Below are 23,123 nucleotides of genomic sequence, written 5' to 3'. Positions count from 1 at the left end.
ATAAAAAACTATTTTTAATTTATTAATTTTAAAAAATCATGATACCAGAAAGACTCTTATTTATATTTTTTTATATATAATTAGTTTTAAAATCCTACATGCAGTGCAGCTTACATGCTACGATTACCTTCTATCTTCCTGCCAATGCAAAACAAGGTTTGATAATTCTTTATTAGAAAGTGGTTGTGATTTTTTTAAAAATATTTTTTAAATTGAAATATATTAAAATAATATATTTTTTTTATTTTTTAAAAAATATTTTTAAGATTTGAATAACAAAACGATTCAAAATTTTTTAAAAAATTATTTTTAACTAAAAAATTAATTTTAAATTTTTTAAAAACTCAATTTGCACGCATTTTCAAACAGCTTCGGCAGCCTCACTTAAGCAAACCTCTCCACATGAGGCAAAAGTAGTCGTTATGGCAGCTATATTGAAATAATTATAATTGAGCAAATTTTTTAGAGATTAATGAAGAATGTAAATCACTTAATTGTGTACATCAAAACTTTATTTCTGTAAATGGAATCATCGTCCCAAAACATGGATAAAGTTAGGATTTACTTCAAAATGATCAAGAAAATAAAAATGCAATCTCTACTCCGCTAGAAGCAACTAGATAAAGCAGCAAGGCTATTTAGGGCCTTAGGAGCGCATAAAGCTGTAGTTCATCAACTTCAATTATCATAACCTCGATTCCCCTGGTAATCGTCATTGTAAGATCGTGGTGGTCGGCTCCTTTCCTCAGCAAAGGACACGCGAACATTTCTTCCACCCAGCTCCTGCAAAATCAGCATGATCCGTCAATACATAGTTCAGGAATCAGGGCAATCAACTACCTCAAAAACATTCTATTTCTGACCTGGCCATCCATTGCTGATTGTGCTTCACTGGCAGATTCACTGCTATCATAACTCACAAACCCAAATCCACGAGATCTCCCAGTCTCTCTATCCATGATAACCCTTGCTGTAAAACAGTACCAAGCAGAGTAAAGAACGTTTTGCAACAGCAGCCACACTAAACTCAATTGCTGTCATTAAAACTTTAAATATCCAACAAAATGACACTTATATCTTTCTGAAATTGTCATAGTACAATCAGATTAGGAAAACTTTGACATGGCTAATCCACCAGTCTCAGTCATCATTTTACAGCCAGAGAAAAATAGTGTGCTAATGTTTGTGAACGAGGTTTAATAAAAGAAAACCTTGCTAAATAACTGGTTCAACTACACATGCTCAAACTTACCCTCTATCACTTCCCCGTAGCCAGAAAATGCTTCCTTAAGAGTATGGTCATCAGTTGACCATGGAAGCCCTAAAACACAGACAAGATAGACAACAGCAGAGCATTAATCCAAAACACACATGAACTTGTATCATTCAAACATCAAGTATTCATCAACACCATTTGGAGCATTCAAAATGCAATTGTTCATTAATACCTCCAATGAAAAGCTTGGATGAAGACATGCAGCGAATAGTGTTCAACATGGACACCATTGGAACTTGCCCCTTCTGGGAAATTGACTGCCTCGCTAGGCTCCCGAGCTTGTTAAAGAATGCCATTTCAATTATAGACTAAACCAAAGGGATATCACAGCATCAGTATCAAGCACTAACAATATTCAACACAAACAAGCTCAAAGAATCGTAAACCAATTCATAATCTTGCAATATCTCAAAACCACAATAAATAGTGGGGTTAATTTTTATATTCATTGCTTATTAATAGATAAAATAACTAATTTTGAGCAAATAACACAAACTGAAAACATTGACAAGAACAAAATGGATTATTCAGAACACAAAAATACTTAAAATAGAGAATCCAAACTCTTAAATGATTAATTGAGCCTGCACTCACACCATTCACACTCCATAAGCAACCCAAGTTAAAAATAAAATAAAACACTCTAAAAGGCTATCATTAATAATCTAAAAAATAAATCACTATTCAAACAGAGATAAAATCTTATAAACAAGACAGAATCAATCACGCCGCAAACAAAACATAACCCAAAAACACACAAACTAAATCTAAAATGAAAACCCTTTAAGACAGAAAGAACGAAACTTTACTAAAACAAAATCATACTATGTATGATCCATAAAACATCATAAAAAAACATTACTTTTTAAATAAAACACCAGCATCAAACAGTCTAGTACAAGGAAAAATAAAGTCTCGAGATAAAGAAAAACAAAAGGAGTTCATCTATAAACTGGGGCTTAAGCAAAGACAAAGAATCAATTGTGTAGAAAACAAAACATAACCCAAAACCAAAATACACAAACCAAATATCAAAACAAAACCCTTTAAGAGTACAACCCAGCAAACCCAGTTTAGTACACAACAAAACAATATCAGAGATAAGACAGAAAGAACGAAACTTTACTCAAACAAAAACAAACTATGTATGATCCACAAACATCATTAAAAACATAACTTCTAACATAAAACACCAGCATCAAACAGTCAAATACAAGAAAACATATTGTATCAGGAGAAAGGGAAGCAACAAGAGTTCATATATAACCTAGTGCTGAAGCAAAGAAGGTTAAGATTATACCTTGGAAGAAGAAAAGAGGGAAAGGGTTTCAGTAGTGGGAGAGAGTGAAATAAGGGAAGCGGCTAGGGTTTAAGAGATTCAGAATTACGAATGGCACTTGAAAGATATCTTGCTGAATTTATAGTCGCTAGGGTTTAAGAGTGGGGTTTAAAAATTTTGAATTTTTTAATTTTAAGTAATTATTTATTTTTAGTTTTGAATTGTTTTAATATGGTGATATTAAAATTAAATTTTAAAAGAATAAAATAAAAATTAATTTAATATATTTTAAAATAAAAATTATTTTAAAAAATAATTTTTATTACACTTAGTGTCAAGGGTGGTATTGTCATTAACATAGCGGCTAGGCCGCTAGGGTGTAACAGTAAACATCTTGCTGGATACAGCGGACGACGTATCATGAGGGTAAGTTTAGTGACAAGGCAAGGCTGCGGTGTGGTGCCTTTCCTTTCACAACTAATTAATGCATCAAATTTAGAATGTCTATGTTATCTTCTTCGCCCAACTCAATTACCCCAAACAAAAAAAAACATATATAACCCTAAGAATTATAATTTAACTGGTTAATTTTTAAATTTATTTTCTACTTATTATCGATTCGAGTTTTACAAACCTCATAGTCACTTAAGACTTATATAATCATTAACTTCAGGACTGTGAAAATAGTTAAAGCGCGTGCAAATTTGCTCGGACACTCACATTAATAAATAAAAAATATGTTTTTTTACTAATTTTTTCATATCCCAAAAATAATTTCAACATTTTGAATCTTTCAAGTTTCAACCCCCTTATCGATTTCAATCATCATTTTTTAGTTTTTAATCTCAGTAAATGTTAAATTTATTTATTTATATTTTATTTTATTAAATATAAATAACATTTTTTTCATTTCTTAATTAAAAATTATGCTACTCAAAAACACATGTTATCATTTTTTCTCTTTTTATATTAAAAATTAACTTGGAGTTTTATCTATGACTTAGCATAGGTTATAAAACTAATATATTTATATATACAAAAAAAGAAAAACTTAATCATCTTCTACAAGTAATTAAATAAGCTCAACTTGTGGAAACATGTATGATAACTTCAGCATCAACTAAACTTTGATTAATTAAGCATAGTGTTAGCAAGTATTTGTTTTTTTAGTGTGATATGCGTGGTACTTGTATAATTAGTGTCGATAATTTAAAGTATACATTCAGTTCCTAGCAGTAGGTTTATTGATTGAGAAAAATTATTTGTTTTTCATTATTCTACTTTGTTAAAATTAAATCAAATCGATATAAAAATATATATTTACAGTAAAGTCTCGGTACATGTCTCTGGAATGCAATTATATTGTTCCATTTATCAATATTGTTGACGTAATACCATTCATTATATTTTGACAAAGGATCTCGATAAGAGAGTACCTGTGTTGTGGTAGCAGAATCTTTGATGATTTAGAGTCATTGTTTCACCCCTGATCGGCGAAGAAGTTCCTATATATATTTATGGGCTCCGGTGTGCTTTGCTCCTCTCCTCCTCCATTTTCCATCACACGAACACCCCCTTTCTCCCCTTCCATGGCGCCGCTAGTTTTCACAGCAATAGTAGCCCCTTGTAAAAATAACTATTTTGAATCTTACAAATCTTAGAGTTATTAAAGATTTACATAGTTATTAATTTTAGAGTCTATAAAATTAACTAAGATACACGTAAATTGACTCAAATATCTATATTAATAAAAAATAATAAAAAAAATAAGATAGCTTTGCATAAATTTTGGTTATGAATATATAGATATTTGATAAAAGTTTTTAATCTATAATTCTCTATTAAATTTATATTTTTAATTTTTTTATAAGATATTTTTAAATTTTTTATTTTAAAAAGATATTTATTTAAATATTAAAAAATTAAATAATTTTTTTTATAAATACCAGCTACGAGCAATTTTAACTAATTAAATCTATTAACTATCTCGACTAAAAAAAAAAAAAAAAAAGAGATTACTAGTACTTATTCCCAGACTTGTCGAATTTTGGAGAGATATCACCTGTCAAGTGTTTGGTTCGTTTCAAGTGTGTATCCACCTCAAACGTTCAAAGCAAGATGACAATGTTAAACACCATAGAATCCCTCTCTTCACCTCTCCTGGGAGGAATCTTGAATCCGAGTTTGAAATCGTGGGATCTTGTACTGGCTTGGTTTGTGCAGTCTCTGACTCTGAAAACCACATCATTGTGTGGAATCCAGCTACAAGAGACTCCCAAGGAATTGCCTAATGGTAAGTTTTTTTCCAGATGTGGTCATGATTTACGGCTAGATGATTGCAAATAGTAAGAGATTCCATCTCTACTTATACTAACATTATAGAGCTAAAAGTAGAGGTATTGACCTTGAAAAGTAATATGTGGAGGACAATTCAGGACCTGGAATCTAGTGTTGCCATTCAGGGTGCAGGCACTTATGCGAAAGGGGTTTTGAGTTGGCTAGCTCAAAAGGAAAGTGTACCAAACAAAAAACTTGTGACAGTTTCATTTGATCTAAATTCCCGGAGACGGTGCCGGTGCCGGTGCCGGATATAATTAACCATGCTTACTTGAGCACCTATTTGAAAGTCTCAAGAGACTGCCTATAATTGTACACCACTTTTTTATGGATCTCTCTATGCATCTTACTTTCAAGCATGGATAATGAAGGAACATCGTCCTGAGGCTTCTTGGACTCTTTTGAGCAGGTTTCTAGTATATGTTACACAGAAGGGCAATGTTTTGATGGAGGGGACATAGTCCTTTATAACAGTGAAAATGAAGCAGCTTCTGTAGGTTATCTTTTATAACCTCCTCCTTTCTTTCTTTCTTTTTCTTCTTTGCTGTTCTTATTTAATTTGTTTTGAAAGCATATATATGTTGATCATATGCCATAGAACTACATAAATAAACTTAGAATTTCACTGGCAAGGCTCTAAGGACAGAAGGTGAGTTGTATCCTCTTTTCCATTGTTAGAGAATAATATAAATCATATTCTGGAACCTCACCTAATAGCTTAAGTTATTGGGTTGAGATGGTTCTCTGACATGGTATCAGAGTCTTGATGACCAAGTGGTCACGAGTTCGAATCTCACCATCCCCATTTATTTGATAAAAATTAAGCACAAGGTAATGTGGGCATGTGCAAGTTTCAAGCCCAAAGGGCTTTCACTTGAGGGGGTGTGTTAAAGAATAATATAAATCATATTTTGAAACCTCACCTAACAGCTTAAGCTATTGGATTGAGATGGTTCTTGACATCCATGTGGCCATGAGTCTATCATATTTTTTTCTTACTAGATATATCTGGGTTAATTTGTATGAAATATTTCAAGAATTCCAAATAATTTGAGTCCAAGATACTCTTAACTAGGTACCAATAGTCAAACATGGAACATGAAATCATAGCCGTCAAACCTAGCCTGAGTTCATGGGTTGACTTCGAGAACCCATGGTGTCAAGTCGTTGGAAGAAACATAAATTATTAAAGCCAATTTGGTAGATATCTTATTCAAGCTAATGACTAATTACGTGCTTCGGGTTTGACTAGCTTATAATTTATAACCAATTTCAACCAATCACCAGTGTCAGAGATGCAGGTTCTTGCTGATGGATATTTATTGGAGGTTGCCTGCATTGGACAGCATAAAATGAAAACAACAAACAAGACAGAAGTAACCATGCGTAGGTTGCCTGAACTCCCATCTGAAATCAAGTCCGATGTTCTCTTGAAGCTGCCTGTCATGTCTCTGGTACGATTTAAATGCGTATCCAAGACATGGCTCTCTTCAATCTCCGATCTTGAATTTGCCGAAACGCCTCCAAGTACCAGGCTGAACAATAATGTTGATTATCAGGAGTTTTATTTAATAATTATGAATTTAAATCTCATCACTTATATAATTATTAATTTTAATATTTATAAAAATTAATTAAAATATACCTAACTCGGATACCTGAAATATGTTGACCACCACAAGATCCTACTGTCTGCTAGTCCTTTCCAATCCATTAACCCTGAAGTATGTTGTCACAGTGAGGATAATCTATAACAAACAGGCTCGGCATTTCTGACAAGGACCTTGATGAATCTGAACTCGAAGCCATAGGATCTTTTAACGGCTTGGTGTGTGCTGCTTATGACTGTAAACGAAGGTTTGATAGAATTAAAATATATTTTTTACTTGATTTTTTTTTTAATGTTTTCGATTGTTTTGACATATTAAAAATGAATTTTAAAAAATAATTATAAATCCACTTCTAAATATTATTTTAAAATAGATGGAAAATCGTCCTTTATAACCCCAAGAAGAGACTTTGCAAAGATTCATCATTGAAAATGAGGCCCGACCACAAGATCTATATCATCTTTGAAACCAACAATATACGTAGAAAGTGTTGTTTCTCCTAACGTTGATGATGGGCTGCACCCCACTATTTGCCCAATATAGTGTTTTACTGTTTATTTTCTTCATCCCTAATAATTGCTTCGTTGTTTCAACTTTCTACAACACGTGAACTGTTGTTGTGATCAATATATATATATATATTGAAACTTTTGAGAGAGAGAGAGAGATGTTAGAGTCCTATTAATGCAAGCAATATTTAGTTTGAATAAATTCCTAGCTTTTAGGAGCTACGACTAAGTCTTATATTCGGTTACCTCAGTTTTCGGGATGTGAAGACGTGGTTTATTTCTTTTCTGTTATGTTCCAGCTGTAATGGCTATTTAAGCCATAGAACTTCTGTTTAACAAGTATTATTCATGATCTATACAATCTTTAGTTCTTGAATACATCACAATTGGTATTAGAGCCTTGTGGCCTGACTGGGATTATAAGAGTGAACGAGAGTTTGAGAGTTTTTTTTCTTTTCTTTCAATGGCAGAAGGAAGCAGCACCAGTTATGTGCCTAAATTTACAGGGCACTATGATCATTGGGCTGAACTGATGGAAAATCTACTTCGTTCCAAAGAATATTGGAATGTTGTGGATTGTGGCGTCATGGTGCATGTTGCAGGGGAAGCACGATCTTTTTCATCAGTGGTGACAGAACGTACTCAACTCACCGATGCTCAAAGAAAGGAGCATGAAGAAAACAAGTTAAAGGATTTGAAGGCAAAAAATCTTCTTTTTCAAGCAATCGAGAGAGATGTGCTTGAGACCATTCTTGACAGAAGTTCCTCAAAGACAATCTGGGATTCTATGAAGCAAAAGTTTCAAGGTTCAACACGGGTTAAAAGGGCACAGCTGCAGTCATTACGATGTGACTTTGAAGTTCTTCGCATGAAGGAAGGAGAATCAGTGAATAATTATTTTGCCCGTGTTCTATCCATAGCCAACAAAATGAAAGCTCATGGAGAGAATATGAGTGAAACAACAATTACAGAAAAGATTCTTAGATCAATGATTTCCAAATTCAACTATGTAGTATGTTCGATTGAAGAATCAAACAACATGACTACCATGACCATTGACGAACTACAAAGCAGTCTTCTTGTGCATGAGCAAAGAATGAAGAGTCAATGTGAAGAAGAACAAGTCTTCAAGATCACTCATGAAGCAAACGCAGGAAGAGGACGAGGAAGAGGAATTTGGCGAGGTGGACGTGGCAGAGGAAGACAAAGCTTCAACAAAGCCACTGTGGAGTGCTACAGATGTCATAAACTAGGACATTTTCAAAATGAATGTCCTAGTTGGGAAAAAGGTGCAAATTATGCTGAGCTAGATGAGGAGGAAGAACTCTTGTTGATGGCTTACGTAAAGGACAGGAATGCAAAGAGAGAAGATGTTTGGTTCCTGGACTCAGGTTGTTCTAATCATATGTCAGGAAACAAAGATTGGTTTATGGACATGGATGAACAGTTTAGACACTCAGTAAAATTAGGCAATGGTGCAAGGATGATGGTGATGGGGAAAGGCAACATTAAGCTTGAAACTGAAGGCTTAACTCAGGTGATACGAAATGTGTTTTACATTCCTGAGCTCAATAATAATTTATTGAGCATAGGTCAACTGCAGGAGCGAGGACTAGCTATTGTCATGAAAGACAGAGCTTGTAAAATATATCATCCTACAAGAGGACTCATTATGCAAACTTTGATGGCTGCGAACAGGATGTTTGTCTTACAAGCAACCATGATTCCTCAGTCTTCTACGTGTTTAATAGCAATGGATGATGACTTAACAAGACTGTGGCATCGTCGTTATGGTCATGTGAACAACAAAAGCCTCAAAGTTTTGGAGAGCAAGCAACTTGTCAAAGGACTTCCACCACTCAAGGTCACGGACAAAGCCTGTACAGTGTGTTATCAGGGAAAACAACATAGAACAACCATTCCTAAGAAGAGTCAGTGGCGGGCTTCAAGGAAACTTCAGCTAGTACATGCCGACTTGTGTGGTCCAATTACTCCAACATCAAGCAGTCTCAAAAGGTATTTACTATGCTTTATTGACGACTTCAGTAGAAAAGCTTGGATTTATTTCTTAGCTGAAAAGAGTGAAACATTTTCAATGTTTAAAGCATTTAAACAACTTGTTGAGAAAGAGTCTGGGTGCAATATAAGTTGTTTAAGAACAGATAGGGGAGGTGAATTCACTTCTATGGAGTTCAATGTGTTCTGTGTCAATAATGGTATTAAGAGGCAACTTACTGCTGCCTATACTCCTCAACAAAACGGAGTGGCAGAACGTAAGAATCGAACAGTATTAAACATGGTTAGATGCTTGCTTTCAGAAACGAAAATGCCTAAACTATTTTGGCCAGAAGCTGTTAGATGGGGATTACATATATTGAATAGAAGTTTAACTGTGGCTGTGAAAGGAATGACTCCTGAAGAATGTTGGAGTGGAGAAAAACCGAATGTCAAATACTTCAGGGTCTTCGGTTGTATTGCTAATGTACATATTCCTGACAGGAAGAGAGCCAAGTTAGATGAGAAGAGTCATAGATGTGTATTTCTTGGTGTTAGTGATGAATCCAAAGCCTATAGGCTTTATGATCCTGATGCCAAAAGAGTGATCATTAGCAGGGATGTTGTGTTTGAAGAAAATGAAAGCTGGAATTGGACTCAGAGTACTGGTGAGGTCCAAAATGATGTCTTCACCTGGGAAGATATTGAGGATGGGGAAGTCAGTGACTATGATGATGAAGAAGGAAGAGACAATGACCATGTACAAGCAGTTGGTCAGGGTACAGAAGAGTTGGGTGGAGAAGCTGATACTGCTGCAGGACAGGATACAGAAGAGTTGGGAGAAGAAGATGATCCTGCTGCTCCACATACAGAAGTAGAAAGAGAAGATATTGCAGGATCAGGGGAGAGAGTAAGGAGAGCACCTCGATGGATGGAAGACTATGTCAGTGGAGACAACATTCCTGACGAGTCAAACTTGGCTTGTTTCATGGTACATGATGATCCAATATGCTATGCAGATGCAGTAAAAGAACAAAAATGGAAGGAAGCAATGGATTTGGAAATTGCAGCTATAGAAAAAAACAAGACATGGGATCTTGTAAGTCAGCCGAAAGGAATAAAAACTATTGGTGTCAAATGGATTTTTAGAACAAAGTTGAATGAAAAGGGAGAAGTGGACAAATGCAAAGCACGTTTGGTAGTCAAAGGGTATGCTCAGAGGTATGGGATTGACTATAGTGAAGTCTTTGCACCTGTGGCTCGTTGGGACACCATTCGTTTGATCTTGGCTCTAGCAGCGCAGAAAAGGTGGATTGTTTTCCAGCTGGACGTCAAGAGTGCATTCCTTCATGGGGAACTGAATGAGGCAGTTTACGTAGAGCAGCCAGAAGGATATGTTCATAAAGGGGAAGAGCATAAAGTGTTGAAGCTTAAGAAAGCTCTTTACGGCCTGAAACAGGCTCCAAGAGCCTGGTATAGCAGAATCGAAAGTTTCTTCATAAAGGAGGGCTTTGAGAAATGCAGTCATGAGCATACATTGTTCCTCAAACATGAAGCTGACGGTAAATTCTTAATCATTAGTCTTTATGTGGATGATTTAATTTATACAGGGAATGATGTTAAATTATGTGAGAAGTTTAAGAAGTCAATGAAGCTAGAATTTGACATGAGTGACCTGGGGAAGATGAAATATTTTCTGGGAGTTGAGGTCCAGCAGAGTTGTGAAGGAATTCATTTATGCCAAATGAAGTATGCTGGGGAAGTCTTGGAAAGATTTGGAATGGGAAGCTGTAATCCTGTGAAAAATCCTATTGTGCCAGGAACGAAACTGGTAAAGAGCAGTGAAGAAGCCAGCATAAACTCAACACCATTCAAGCAAATAATCGGCAGCCTAATGTATTTATCAGTAACAAGACCAGAAATCATGTTTGTTGTCTGTCTGTTAAGCAAATTCATGACAGACCCGAAAGTATCTCATATGGCTGCAGCAAAACGGGTCCTCAGGTATGTGAAAGGGACTATGAACTTGGGAGTATTCTACAAAAGAGGTGCGGAGAACGTGGGGAGCTTGGGAGTGAAGTATGAGAACAGTTCTGCTAATCTTGAGGCTTATACTGACAGTGATTATGCGGGTGATATAGAAGATAGAAGAAGCACTTCTGGATATGTGTTTATGCTGAGTGGCGGTGCAGTTGCATGGAGCTCAAGGAAACAACCTGTAGTAACTCTTTCCACCACTGAAGCAGAATATGTAGCAGCTGCAGCATGTGCTTGTCACAGCATTTGGATGAAACGAGTGCTCAACAGTATCGGTTTTTCGTCATGCAAGTGTGTCAAGATTTTTTGTGATAATAGCTCAACAATCAAGTTATCAAAAAATCCAGTTCTTCACGGACGAACCAAACACATTGATATAAAGTTTCATTTCTTACGCGACTTGGTTAAGGAAGGTGTTGTGGAGCTGATACATTGTGGCACTAGTGAGCAAATGGCAGATATCATGACAAAGCCGTTGAAGCTTGAATCATTTTTGAAGCTACGTAATATGCTGGGAGTTCAAAGCATGAAGGCATGAAGTTTTTTTTTAAACTGACTTACTTTCAGCAAGTGCAGTTTAAGGGAGGAGATGTTAGAGTCCTATTAATGCAAGCAATATTTAGTTTGAATAAATTCCTAGCTTTTAGGAGCTACGACTAAGTCTTATATTCGGTTACCTCAGTTTTCGGGATGTGAAGACGTGGTTTATTTCTTTTCTGTTATGTTCCAGCTGTAATGGCTATTTAAGCCATAGAACTTCTGTTTAACAAGTATTATTCATGATCTATACAATCTTTAGTTCTTGAATACATCACAAGAGAGACGTGAAACTTTTGAGATGGTAATCATTTGATGCAATTTCCATTTCTTTTACCATTCATTTTAAGTTAAATGATCCACACACACACATATATATAGTAAGCACATCATGAAGTGAAATCATTGGGCGTGCCCTCCTTTTTTTATTTTTTATTTTTTTGAAGAAAATAAGATAGATTTCCATAAATTGTGGGTGTGAGAGAAATAGAGTAGAAAACTCATGCACCTGGACGTGACAAAATATTAGGAGCATAGCATATACATGTGGGAAAGGGCTGAATGTTCCCTTTTCAGCTCTACATATTCACATGCCAGTTTTTATTGCATTCCAGCAATGATTGTCAGCTCCAAATCTATGTTGACACTTCCAGATCTTCTCTATTTTTTCTTTTTCCTGGTGAGACATCAGAACTCTTTTCACGGGAGATTGTTGGTTTCACAAAAAAAAAAAAATCTCATTTGAGGAAAATCGTTTTTTTTTTTTTTTTAATAGAGGGCCCTAATGCTAATTATAATTAAGATAGCTCTCACGTATCCCTAAATCTTCACCCGTGAAGATATTTTAATAAAAAAAAAACTCGGATCTTAGTTGTAGGAACATCCCTTTGGGAACCAAAGATAATAGATTCGATTTTAATTATTTTGCAATTATAGAGCTCGTGACTTATGAGGGTTCTCACCAAATTCACTCCCATTTTATGGCATGTATCTTTATCCAATCTAATCTCTCTTTCCCTGGTAATAAACCCATGGAAGGATTTTTTATTATTATTAAATAGCACATTAAACATAGAAATTGATAAAATAGCACCATTTCAAAAAACATTGGTGAAATAGTAAAGTTTTACCATGTTGCACTTTAAAAACATAATATTTACTAAATATCAATTCACTAATATTTTTACTAATTGTGACAAAACTGTAATAATTGCTCAATTTAAATCAAATGTCAATCCACTAATATTTTTATATTTTTATATTGAACAATGAAGGAGCCATGCATACATTCCTCTTACCTCACCATGTTATTTTCAAGAATAAGGTGTAATATATTTTTATAAAAATATTTTATAATTAAAAACACATAAATTTTAAGTTTTTTATTTTTTTATATTAGCAAATCAGAATTATAAAAACATATTTAAAAAAAAATAATTTAATTTTTATTAAGATAAAAAATAATTTCAAATATTATTAAAAAATACTTAGGAAGCGTTTGGGAACGCGGTTTCCCATAAAATTTAATTTCTTTTTTTTACTAAAATTTAAAATAGTTTATATGTTTTGGATTATTTTAATGTGCTGGTGTCAAAAATAATTTTTTAAAAATAAAAAAATATTATTAATATATATTTTAATATAAAATATTATTTAAAAAATAATTATTATCGCAGCTATCAAATATTTTTTTTAATCTTGATGATGTAAAACTTTTCTCGGGGAAAGGAATTTTGAGCTCGAAGAAAGATTTTCCTTTTCCCTTTCCGTTTCCTTTTCCATTAGGGCAAAACATGCCAGGCAACGATGCTCCATGGCGCGTGCTCCAGTATAAAAAAGAGACCATTGGCACTGAAGAGAAGAAGACTCGTGTCATGGAATGGATGGATTATCTTCTTTTGTAGGTTGTGATATAATGACACGTGTATGGACAGATAGATGCTTTGATAGGCTAGGGAGGTGCCACGTGCTGATGCTGATTGGTACGGTGGTGACAAATGGGACCTACCCACGTGCTCCTAGCTTAATGGCTTTTCTTAAAACTCTTCTATTATTGAGCTTGTGTTAGCCACGCGCTTTCAATAGCGCGTGCATTTGTTCTCAACCCATACAAGGGCATCAAAATCAATTTTCCTGCTGCTTGATCACTCATTGCTCTAGTGTGCAAGACAATGATTATGCATAAATATGTTCAAAGAGTTTTAATTTAAACAAAAAATTAAAATAAAGTATTTTCAACATAATAAAATTATTTGATTATAGTTACTTTTTAAATAATTTTTTATATTAAAATACATGTTAATAATATTTTTTTATTTTTAATATTAACACATCAAAATAATTTAAAAGCACTAAAAATATATTAATTTAAAGTTAATAAATAAATTTCAATTTTTTCAAAAACATTTTTGAAACAAAAAACAAAAATGTCCATAAGCATGATGGAAATAAATTTACATTTTTAATTATCTCAAAGATAAATTACTATGTTAAAATAAATAAAAAATAATAATATTATTATTTTAAAGAGTTCAGATAATAATGAAGACAATATTGAATACGTCCATTTTGATAAGAAGTTTTCAACCAATAAGGAGATTGTGCCATGTGACAATCTCTATAATAAATGATGATATGAAAATGAGTGAAAACTAGCTTATGATTGAGTGACCAACCTTGTATGAAATTATTAAGTGGTAACCTTGTAAGCATATCCCACTCGGCTTATTTTGAGAAGTTTTAAACTAGAGCTTGATATGATCTTTGAAATATCATCATGGATATGAATCTACAAGTTGAATGTGGAATTGCCTTGACAATTTAATGATTTTTTTTCCATATCAAGAAGATTCATTATCTCATCCTTGCAAATTATTGAATCGTGGAACTTAAATGTATTAGCTTTAATATACTATTTTTTAAAATTATAAATGTAATAAAATCATGTTTAAAATCTATTTAAAATTTTAAAAAATAAGAAAATAATTTGAATCAAGTTTTCATAATTATAATAATAATTATTATTATATCATATATATAATAATTGAAAAAAGTATACAATAGAATTCAAATAAAAATTTATGATAGTGTTTAAGAACCGTGTTAAAAATAAAAAGTATGCAGATCTAAATTTATTTTATCAAGATGACAAAAAAAAACTAAAAAAAAATAAAAAATTAGAAAAAGGGTCATGCCCGGTTGCCTGCCCTGCTATTCATCAATATGTTTTTTTTTAGAACTATTATCATTATTTTTTTTGGAGGTGTTGATTAAGATGGTACAAGGATTTGCTCATATTATCCTATCATATTTAAATTTTAAAATAATATTGTATTTATATATATATATATATGTATGTATTGTAGACATATCTTATACCTAATTAAAAAAAAATTCTATATACAAAAAAATAACTCATAAATAGGATGATGATTGTCATAACTCATTTCTTACCCCTATTTTTTCTAGCATGATAATTGTTATAACCTATTTTATACCCCCTAATTTTTCCATGTATTTTTAAAATATGTTTTTCAAAATAAATAATAAAAAAGAAGAAGAAGAACTAGTTTAGGAAGTGAAACTGAGAAGAAAGAGAGAGCAAAGGGACTGTTGTGAGATCAAACAAAATTGGAAAATTATTGGAGAATAATAAGAGATTATATAAAAGAAGAAAAAAAATAGAAAGATAAAAAAAAATTAAAAAATTATTGGAAGATATTATACACATTAAAAAGATGCAATTAATTAATCAGGCATAATTGTCTAATATTATTTTTTTAGTTTAGTTTTTCTTGTTTCGTAGAGGATCTCAAATAGTATAAATAGAGAGAGAGACATTTAGACAAAAGGAGCACACACATAGAGCTTGAAAGAAAGATACTATTACAAAATTAACTAGTAAAAACCCTAGCACTAGAAGAAGGAAAAAATGGAGGACATAGCAGTCCAATTTGGGTAATAACAACCCTTTCTTGGTGTTTGATCTCTCATCTTTCTTAGAAATATTTTTTTTCATGTTCTAGCCGACTCCAATGACTCATAAAGGTCAATTCTGGTCCCATTTATTTGTTGTTTGAACAATTTATTAATTTGTTTTATAGAATGATGAATCACAAATATATGTTGACGTGCATTTTGTTTTGAATACATTTGTAACGTATTCATGATTTTTTTTTTCATGTTCGATAATGATTGCTTGTATCAATTGTATATATTTTTACTTTTGATGAATGTGAGTTTAGTTTAATCAAATCTTAACATGTATGCATAATAAATATATTTATTTTGTTTCTTTAACGATAATTACTTGAGAAAGATGTACTTGGCAATGAATTATTAGTTACAATTAAATAGTATATATGAGAGTATGGTTGAATAATATTTTTTAAAAATTTTGATTTGTTTATTTAAAATTATATTTTTGATGTTCTGGCTTGTTTTAGTATGTTAATATTAAAAATAAAAAATATTTTAAAAAATAATATTTTTCGTAGTAGAAGACAGGTGGAAGTGATCACATGGTTTAGAAACTAGGAATTCTTCACGTGAAAGCTTTCTACCCTACAATGGCAACAAGATGCCGTACCATCAATAAAAGTCTTTAAAAACAATCCCATAAAATGGAGTCCACATGCAATGCAAGAAACATTCTCCATATAGGTGCGTAAATTCAAGATAGACAACTAGAGCGTGAGCAAAAATATTTGGAAGAAGAGTCGAGGAAAATACATCCTCTCAATTCTCAAAGCAATTCTTTCTCTTTCTTTGTCACACACAAGTGAGGGAGAGAGTCACAAAATTATATGGACCTAAGTCCCTCTTCCCGTCTCGTATTTTCCTTCGCTGTCTCTTCTCTTTCTCTCTCGCGTGTTACTTCCGAAGACAAATAAAAGAAACCCCTTTCCGAGAAGAACAATAGGAAAAACAGAGAAAACAAACTAAGCAGAAACACGAAAAAAAGATCAAGGCTTGTTGTTGTTTCAGCTCACGATATTCAATAAAGAAAGGGAAAGATCTTGTTCCTCTACAATAATATTCTGTTTGTTGTAGCGGACAAGGTAATCTGATTAGATGGATTTATTGATTTTGAGACAACCCTTTATTTTCCTGGTCTAAATTGCGTGCTATTTGTTTTCTTCAAGTTTACTCTTTGAATCAAGCTTTCTTTTTGGCTTTTGATTGATACCCATTTACACTTAGGTACTAAAAAGAAAAGGGTCTCTCTTGTATTCCCTTTATTCTTTATAAATTCTACAACTTTCTTTGATTTTTTGTTCTCTTTGGAGCTGAATTTAAGGGTTTTTTTTGGGGTTTGAGAACTGGATTTTTTGTGCTTATTGGTCTATTTTTGTTTAGGGTTTTGCCGGATCGTAATTGGGAACTTATTGAATTTCTTTATCTTGGACTGATTAGGGTTTTTGATTCAAGAGCACAGCAGGAAATGAGCTGTCTTTCAAGTGATTGGAGTTGTGGATTGGACAATTTTTGCTTGTCGCAAATTTGAGATTGCATGGAGTGGTATTGTTGAGCATTGCTTGTTTTTGGGGCATGGAAGAAGATTGCACATTTAGGATTGTTTGGCAGTGATCAATAATTTGTGCTTCTGTTGTCGTGGAGGGTGAGGGATTCTGGGCTTTGGATATTTTGTGCTTGATCTTGAACTTGGGAATGATTTGTGTATCAGGGTTTGGTTTTAAGGGAAAGGAGGTGATGATTCTTTGCTGTCACAGAAGGCATCATAGAAGATCAGATTGTAGTGGGCAATTTTCATTTCTCAAGAAACCTTTTGGTTTAACATAATTTGATTATAGTTCTTCATCAAGAAGGAAAACTTCTCCAAGTTATTGCAACTGAGTTTTTGTTGAACTATTGCAGTATAGTGTAGTATAATAGCAGATTCAACCGAGCAGATTAGTTTTGAGCTTGGCTTTTGAAGTTAATTGTTTTTAACGGCAAAGTACTGCATTGAAATTAATTTCCTGTGAATTCCGCCTCACTGGTGTGTGCATTACGGTGAAGGGAATTTTGGTGGGTTTGGAACTCGTGGCTGTTGGATGTGATATACGAGTTCATGGAGAAGTGTTGAAGCTGGAAATGAATGTGGGGACATGGTGCATGGACAGGAGCATAGTTACTGGTCCATTCCCTTATCGGAACAGTGCTACTGGAAAGTAATTCAATCATTTTCTTTGGTGAAAGGCATTGCTGTTTTGTGTTTTGGGTTTCTGTTCAATGTCGCGTTGCTTTCCCTTCCCACCACCAGGATATGAAAAGAAGGTCAGGAGTGACGATGTTGATTTACTAAAAAAGGTTAATACACTTGCCTTTCACCGAATGACATTGCATAATCAGCACAATATTTATTATATCCATCAAAAGGAATTCTATTCTGATTTCCTTTCAATCGAAACAATCCAATGAGAACCATTTTGTTTTTCCATTGGTGTTAAATACTTGAGAGTCTTTGCTGTCCTGTCTTGAATTTAATTACTCTTAGACTTGTCACTTAATAGTTTTACTGAGGATACAGAAGCAGTATTCCTTTCTGAATGAAGCACATTCATTTTCATACACTGTGAACTAAGATAAGATCTTGCTTGTATGTGAACAAAGAATTCTACTGTTTGTTTGGAGCTAAGAGGTCTTGTTGGATGAGATGACAAAGTGGCATTTACCTGCTACAGATAGTTGTGGTTACATGCTTCTGATAAATTGATTAATTCATGGTTTTATTTGTTATTTTTAAGCTCAGTCTGGATTTTGTCTCCTTGTTTGTGCTGTAGATAGTTTTGGTCATGTACACCAGGTTGATTTATTGGTTCACAATTCTATTTGTAGTTTTTTAATCTGTCTGGCCATTGCCTTCTCAGCTATGTTATTGGAGTATTAAGCATCCTTAGTGTGGTATTTGCAGAAATTTCTTGCATCAGAAATCAGGAAGAAGTGCTGGTATTTTTTCTTCTATGAATCTGACCCCTGATTGTTATGACGTTTTCTACAAGAATTTTTTATTTGTATTATTAGCCCAGACAAGCATATTAATTATGGAAAGACTATGGAATTGAGTTCCAATTTTTTTTAATAAAAAAATCTTTAACGTAGTGCAGTAAAGGAAAGCTTTGTTCTCAAAAACTTGAAACTTATAATGTACCTTTTTATTTTTCATCTTAATCAATTGAAAGCCTTTTTTTTGTGCCACTAATTTGAATGAATAGAGAGTTTTGAGAATGGTTGTTCACTGTTTTGCTTTGGTAAACATTCATGGTTAAATCCTTGGTTAAGTCCTGTTTCTCTGAATCCTACGTGGAAAGTTTCATGTCTATAATAATAATAATAATAATAATTTATATGAGATAAAAACACTTTCTTGTGTTGGCTCCCATTAAAATGTTCCTTTAGTGTCTGCTTTTTGTTTGCATCTGTTTACCCTGGAAAGTGAAATGAATTAACCTGCCTTAAATAAGGAATTAAGTGGTTGTTTTAACAATTTTGTGCTTGGTGTTTGAGTTCACACACAAATCTTTGGTTTTCTGCAATTCCTGTTTTAGTGAATTCCAATTGAAAGGGTAGAATTAATTATATCTATCTGTAATTTCTACTCGAAATTAGGGGAGATGAAGTTTGTGGGTCTACAAGTGCATTTGTGTCCATTTTGGTGGCCTCTTTTACTTTGAACTGTCTCTTGCAGGTTTGCAACAATGTTGCTTCTCAGATTTGCTTATGCTAGAAAAATTATTTGATGAATGGACAGGCTGAACGTTTAGCTTTCTTTTGGTGTAGATTTTACAGGGTAGATGTTCTGAGTCCTTTTTATATTTCCTTATCAGTATGATGCTTCTCCAGAAACGGAGCAGTTTATTTTCTTGCTCATATTTGGTGTTGATGGCCATTTATATCACATCAAGTTTCATGATTTTACTATTTTAGTTTCATATTGGGGTTGCAAAGAGATTTTATAGTTCTAGAATACCTGTTCAGAAATGTAAGGTTGCAGGTATTGGGGCTAGATTGCAGGTAAGTGCACTTTGCTTCAAATATCAGGGATCATGTCCATTGCACAAGTATGGCATAACTCATGTTCTGCATAAGCTTTTTTGTTCGGGGTTGTAATGATACTATTCAATCTGATGGTTGCCAACTTTTATTACGTGGAAAGAAATGGAAAGATGCCATTATAACTCTATATTCGAGCTTTTTTGTGGAAAGGATGGGAATATCTTTGCCTGGGAGAGTAGGTTTTTATTTGAGGCAGATAAGATGGTTAGAATTTTGAACTTACAGTCAATAGAGTTTCCCTGTCCTTGGCTGCAACTTCTTAGAGGTCTTGGAAGAAGGAATTGTTTGGGTGGGTGGACTATTTCTGGCATTTCTGTCTACAGGGGTATTACTTGCTCCAGGATGTTGTTTCTTATCTCTTTCACCTATCTGACCTATTTTCTTGTATGATTTTCATTGTGATTAATTTGGCAATGACAAATGAATGAGTTAAAATTTAGGCACACAGGAAGTACATGGCATTGTCCTTGTTTCATGGATGATGCTTAGAGCAGGCTTCCATGTCAAAGTTTTGATTTGTATTGTTTGCATTTTGTTCTCAAGTTTTGGGTAGTAAAAGGGTTGACTATATTTTACGTGATTCACCTATGTGATGGATTCCTGTCTTTCTCTGATTCTCTTGAGATGAATGATTTTATATCACTATCCATAATTTTCAGGAGAAGGAGAGAGAGAAGAAGCCCAAGAAGGAGAAGAAAGATAAAGAGAAGAGAGAAGATAAAGAAAAGAGGGAGAAAGATAGGAGTGATGGAAAGCATAGGGATAAGAAAGACAAAAAGGAAAAGCATAGAGAGAAAAAGGAGAAGGATAGAGAAAAAAGTAGCGCATCAGATGAAAAGAGACTTCCGGGGCAAGCTAAGCTTGACAATGGAGGAGATAAAGCCTCAGGTGAAAGGAAACTTCCTGGGCAATCTAAGCATATCAATGGAGATAAAGCCTTGGATGGCAGGAAACTTCCAGAGAAATCTGAGGGTAATGGTGGAGAGATTATTGCTCAGAAGGGTAAGGAAAGGGATGGGGAGAAGAATAGCATCTCTGGTGAGAAGAAATTTGCTGGGCAATTTTCAGGTTACAATGGTCAGAAGCTCATTCAAATTAACAGCAATTTATCTCACCATGCTAGGGATTCTAAATTTTTACAAGAGGCGGGGAAGAGAGCCAGAGATGAAGACAAAAACCAGTTCTTTGAGAAGTTTCCTGGTAAAGATGCAAAAGGGGATGAGGAAATGGTCAGACTGGTGGCAAAAGCCCCTGGCAATTGGGTTGATGGAAAAGAAAAGAGCAAGAGAGATGATGATGGAAACATGGATGATCAAGGAATCAGGGATGAAGCAAGATTTAATGGCAGTACTCAGAGCCTTTCTGCAACATTTCAAGGTAGATGTGATGAGATGCCAAGACCACTGGAGAAAGACATTGAGAAGATGGAAGGGAAGGATAAGTCCAAACAAAAGGAAAGCAATCATAAACGCAAGTATAAAGAGAAAAAAGGCAAAAAGAAGGATAAAGTCAGGGATAAGGAGAAGAAAAGTGAGGAGAAACCAAAGGAGAAAAGTGAGCATAAGAAGAAAGAGCAAGATAAATTGAAGGAAAGTGGTAGGTCTGATGCTGTAGCTAATAATACTGTAAAACCCTCAGATCTTCCCAAGGAGATCACTAATAGTGCTGTTGATGAAGTAAATATCAAGAAACGAAAGGACTCGGACACAAATGGATTTTTGCATGGTGAGTCAAATTCAAATGACTATTGCTGAAACCTTGTCTACAAATGTTTCTTATAATCCCGTTTTCTCATATTCAAGGTGTAGATTTTCAAGTTCTGATATTGATTGATCAGAAATTCCTTCACAGAGATTAACCCCTTGTGTTGCAAGTCCAGACTCCACATACTTTTTTAAGTTAATGCATCTGCTTCCATTTTGTTTTCCATTGCAGCTAATGATATTAAGCCGGATAAGTTGCCAAGATCCGCTTTGTCCTTGCCTCTATCAGCTGTGAATGGAAGGATGTTGGGAACCTGCCAAAATCCCACTGCAGCTATACGAGGTAAGCAGGAGGCTGTCAATAATGATAAGGTGGATAATAAAGGACACAAGAAAAATGGTTTGATAGAAGCTCAAGCTCTGTCAATCTCCTCAACAACTCAGCCGCTATCTATCTCTTTAAGGAAGCCGTTGCATTCAACTGCAGAAACGGATCAAATAGCTGAAGTGTCTAAGAAACAACCCCATCCAGATTCCAAGTATCTGCCTTATGTGCTTACAGTGCCCAAAATGGAAGATTGTTCTGATTTCGAGGACCAAGAATGGTTATTTCAGAGCACCGATTCCCAAGCAAAGAAGCCCAAGGTTGGATTTTCAGGGGTCGACGAGACACCACTGGTGTGGTCAGAAGCTCTACACTTTGAGTGGGCTGATGTTTATGCGCTGCCATACGTGATTCCCTATTGATGATTTCAGCAATTGGACATGGTTGACCATCTGGAACAATGTAATGTGTTGGACCCTCCGTAGAACCACATCGAGGAGAGGTATGGCAACATCTGGGCCTTGGGTTGGCTATTCGATTCTCAAGCTGCATTTTTCTGATTCCTTGGACAGTTTGGTCTGCAACTGCCAGAGTATCAAGGCAGTAGTGATGTGCATTCTTTAACTGCCTGAGTTTTGAAAAGGTGGTGAATGCAAGCTAATGATCTCAGACACTTCATTGCATGCCGGTGCGAGGACGAACAGGCAGGTTTTTCCTCCTTTCTTCCCGGCACAGTATCACTAATTCATTCAGAAAACGTAATTGAGCAGGGTTGCTTGGAAGAGATGCACAAGCCTGTGCAATTTTATTCTATTTGCCTTTAGCCAAAGCTCTTTCCAGTTGAAAAATGTAGGAGGAAATGGCTGTGGTCTTGGCAACTCCACACAAATTTTGATTTGTAACATACGAGGCTTAATTTACAGAAAATATTATATAGAAGAAAAGTAGTAGCATTCATTTATTCACCACCTTCAATTTTTTTTCTTGCCTGGTCTCCTGCCTCGTTTTGGTATTGTCGACACAGGTACACCTTGGTCTCTGCTTTATGATTGATCGTCTTTCCATTGTTTTGTGCTTGTCTCCTAAAATTGTTTCCTGGGTAAATTTTAACACGGTTTATTTTTTATGGCTTAGAAATTCTGTTCAATATTTGAGGTGTAAATGAATATGCCTTATTAAATTATAGTCTTAATATTCGAATTAATAAATAAATAAGATATTATTTCTCCCTAACTATCAACTATATCTTGTTGTGCTTTCATCCTTGCAATGGCATGGGATTTTACTATTAAAATTTATGTAAGATTTTATGGTTTTGTAAGACCACTGGAAATATTTCTACTAAAAGTGTGATTAGGAGTGTGATAAATGTTATTTTTTAAAGTGTTTTTAACTTGGAGATATATCAAAATAATATATGTATATTTTAATTTTTTTTTTTTTACATTAGCATATAA

At 34.1% G+C, this 23,123-nt stretch overlaps 2 protein-coding genes across 4 annotated transcripts; one reads left to right on the top strand and one right to left on the bottom strand.

The window, feature by feature from the left end:
• Nucleotides 1–486: 486 nt before the first annotated feature.
• On the bottom strand, nucleotides 487–2,733 carry LOC118055213 (glycine-rich RNA-binding protein 4, mitochondrial-like). The gene is made up of 5 exons (XM_035067035.2): nucleotides 2,577–2,733; nucleotides 1,449–1,584; nucleotides 1,253–1,321; nucleotides 864–970; nucleotides 487–783 (listed from the first exon to the last, which is right to left on the bottom strand). The coding sequence occupies exons 2-5, from the start codon at nucleotides 1,570–1,572 to the stop codon at nucleotides 679–681; spliced, it is 405 nt and encodes a 134-aa protein (XP_034922926.1). The 5' UTR covers nucleotides 1,573–1,584; nucleotides 2,577–2,733; the 3' UTR covers nucleotides 487–678.
• A 13,537-nt stretch (nucleotides 2,734–16,270) lies between these two features.
• Nucleotides 16,271–22,627, top strand: LOC118055215 (uncharacterized). Of its 3 annotated transcripts, none has more exons than XM_035067038.2 (4): nucleotides 16,271–16,640; nucleotides 16,996–17,892; nucleotides 20,298–21,363; nucleotides 21,574–22,627. In XM_035067038.2, the coding sequence occupies exons 2-4, from the start codon at nucleotides 17,815–17,817 to the stop codon at nucleotides 22,086–22,088; spliced, it is 1,659 nt and encodes a 552-aa protein (XP_034922929.1). In that variant the 5' UTR covers nucleotides 16,271–16,640; nucleotides 16,996–17,814; the 3' UTR covers nucleotides 22,089–22,627. The 3 variants fall into 3 exon arrangements, with proteins under 3 accessions (XP_034922929.1, XP_073268791.1, XP_034922931.1); XM_073412690.1 differs by having other exon boundaries at nucleotides 16,939–17,892; XM_035067040.2 differs by lacking the exons at nucleotides 16,271–16,640; nucleotides 16,996–17,892 and adding an exon at nucleotides 18,553–19,372.
• The last annotated feature ends 496 nt before the right edge of the window (nucleotides 22,628–23,123 follow it).

Source organism: Populus alba, chromosome 1 (assembly GCF_005239225.2).
Source record: "Populus alba chromosome 1, ASM523922v2, whole genome shotgun sequence".
Classification (NCBI taxonomy): Eukaryota; Viridiplantae; Streptophyta; class Magnoliopsida; order Malpighiales; family Salicaceae; genus Populus; species Populus alba.
Note: the sequence above shows the minus strand (reverse complement) of the source record. Positions and strands in the feature narration are given on the sequence as shown.

Excerpts from the sequence above, each read along its gene's own strand:
- LOC118055213 (XM_035067035.2), bottom strand. The coding sequence starts at position 1,572 with ATGGCATTCTTTAACAAGCTCGGGAGCCTAGCGAGGCAGTCAATTTCC. Across the intron at positions 1,322-1,448 it reads ATCCAAGCTTTTCATTGGAG|GGCTTCCATGGTCAACTGAT; the intron begins GTATTAATGAAC and ends TCTGTGTTTTAG. Across the intron at positions 784-863 it reads AATCAGCAATGGATGGCCAG|GAGCTGGGTGGAAGAAATGT; the intron begins GTCAGAAATAGA and ends CTGATTTTGCAG.
- LOC118055215 (XM_035067038.2), top strand. The coding sequence starts at position 17,815 with ATGTCGCGTTGCTTTCCCTTCCCACCACCAGGATATGAAAAGAAGGTC. Across the intron at positions 17,893-20,297 it reads ATGTTGATTTACTAAAAAAG|GAGAAGGAGAGAGAGAAGAA; the intron begins GTTAATACACTT and ends CATAATTTTCAG. Across the intron at positions 21,364-21,573 it reads CACAAATGGATTTTTGCATG|CTAATGATATTAAGCCGGAT; the intron begins GTGAGTCAAATT and ends TTTCCATTGCAG.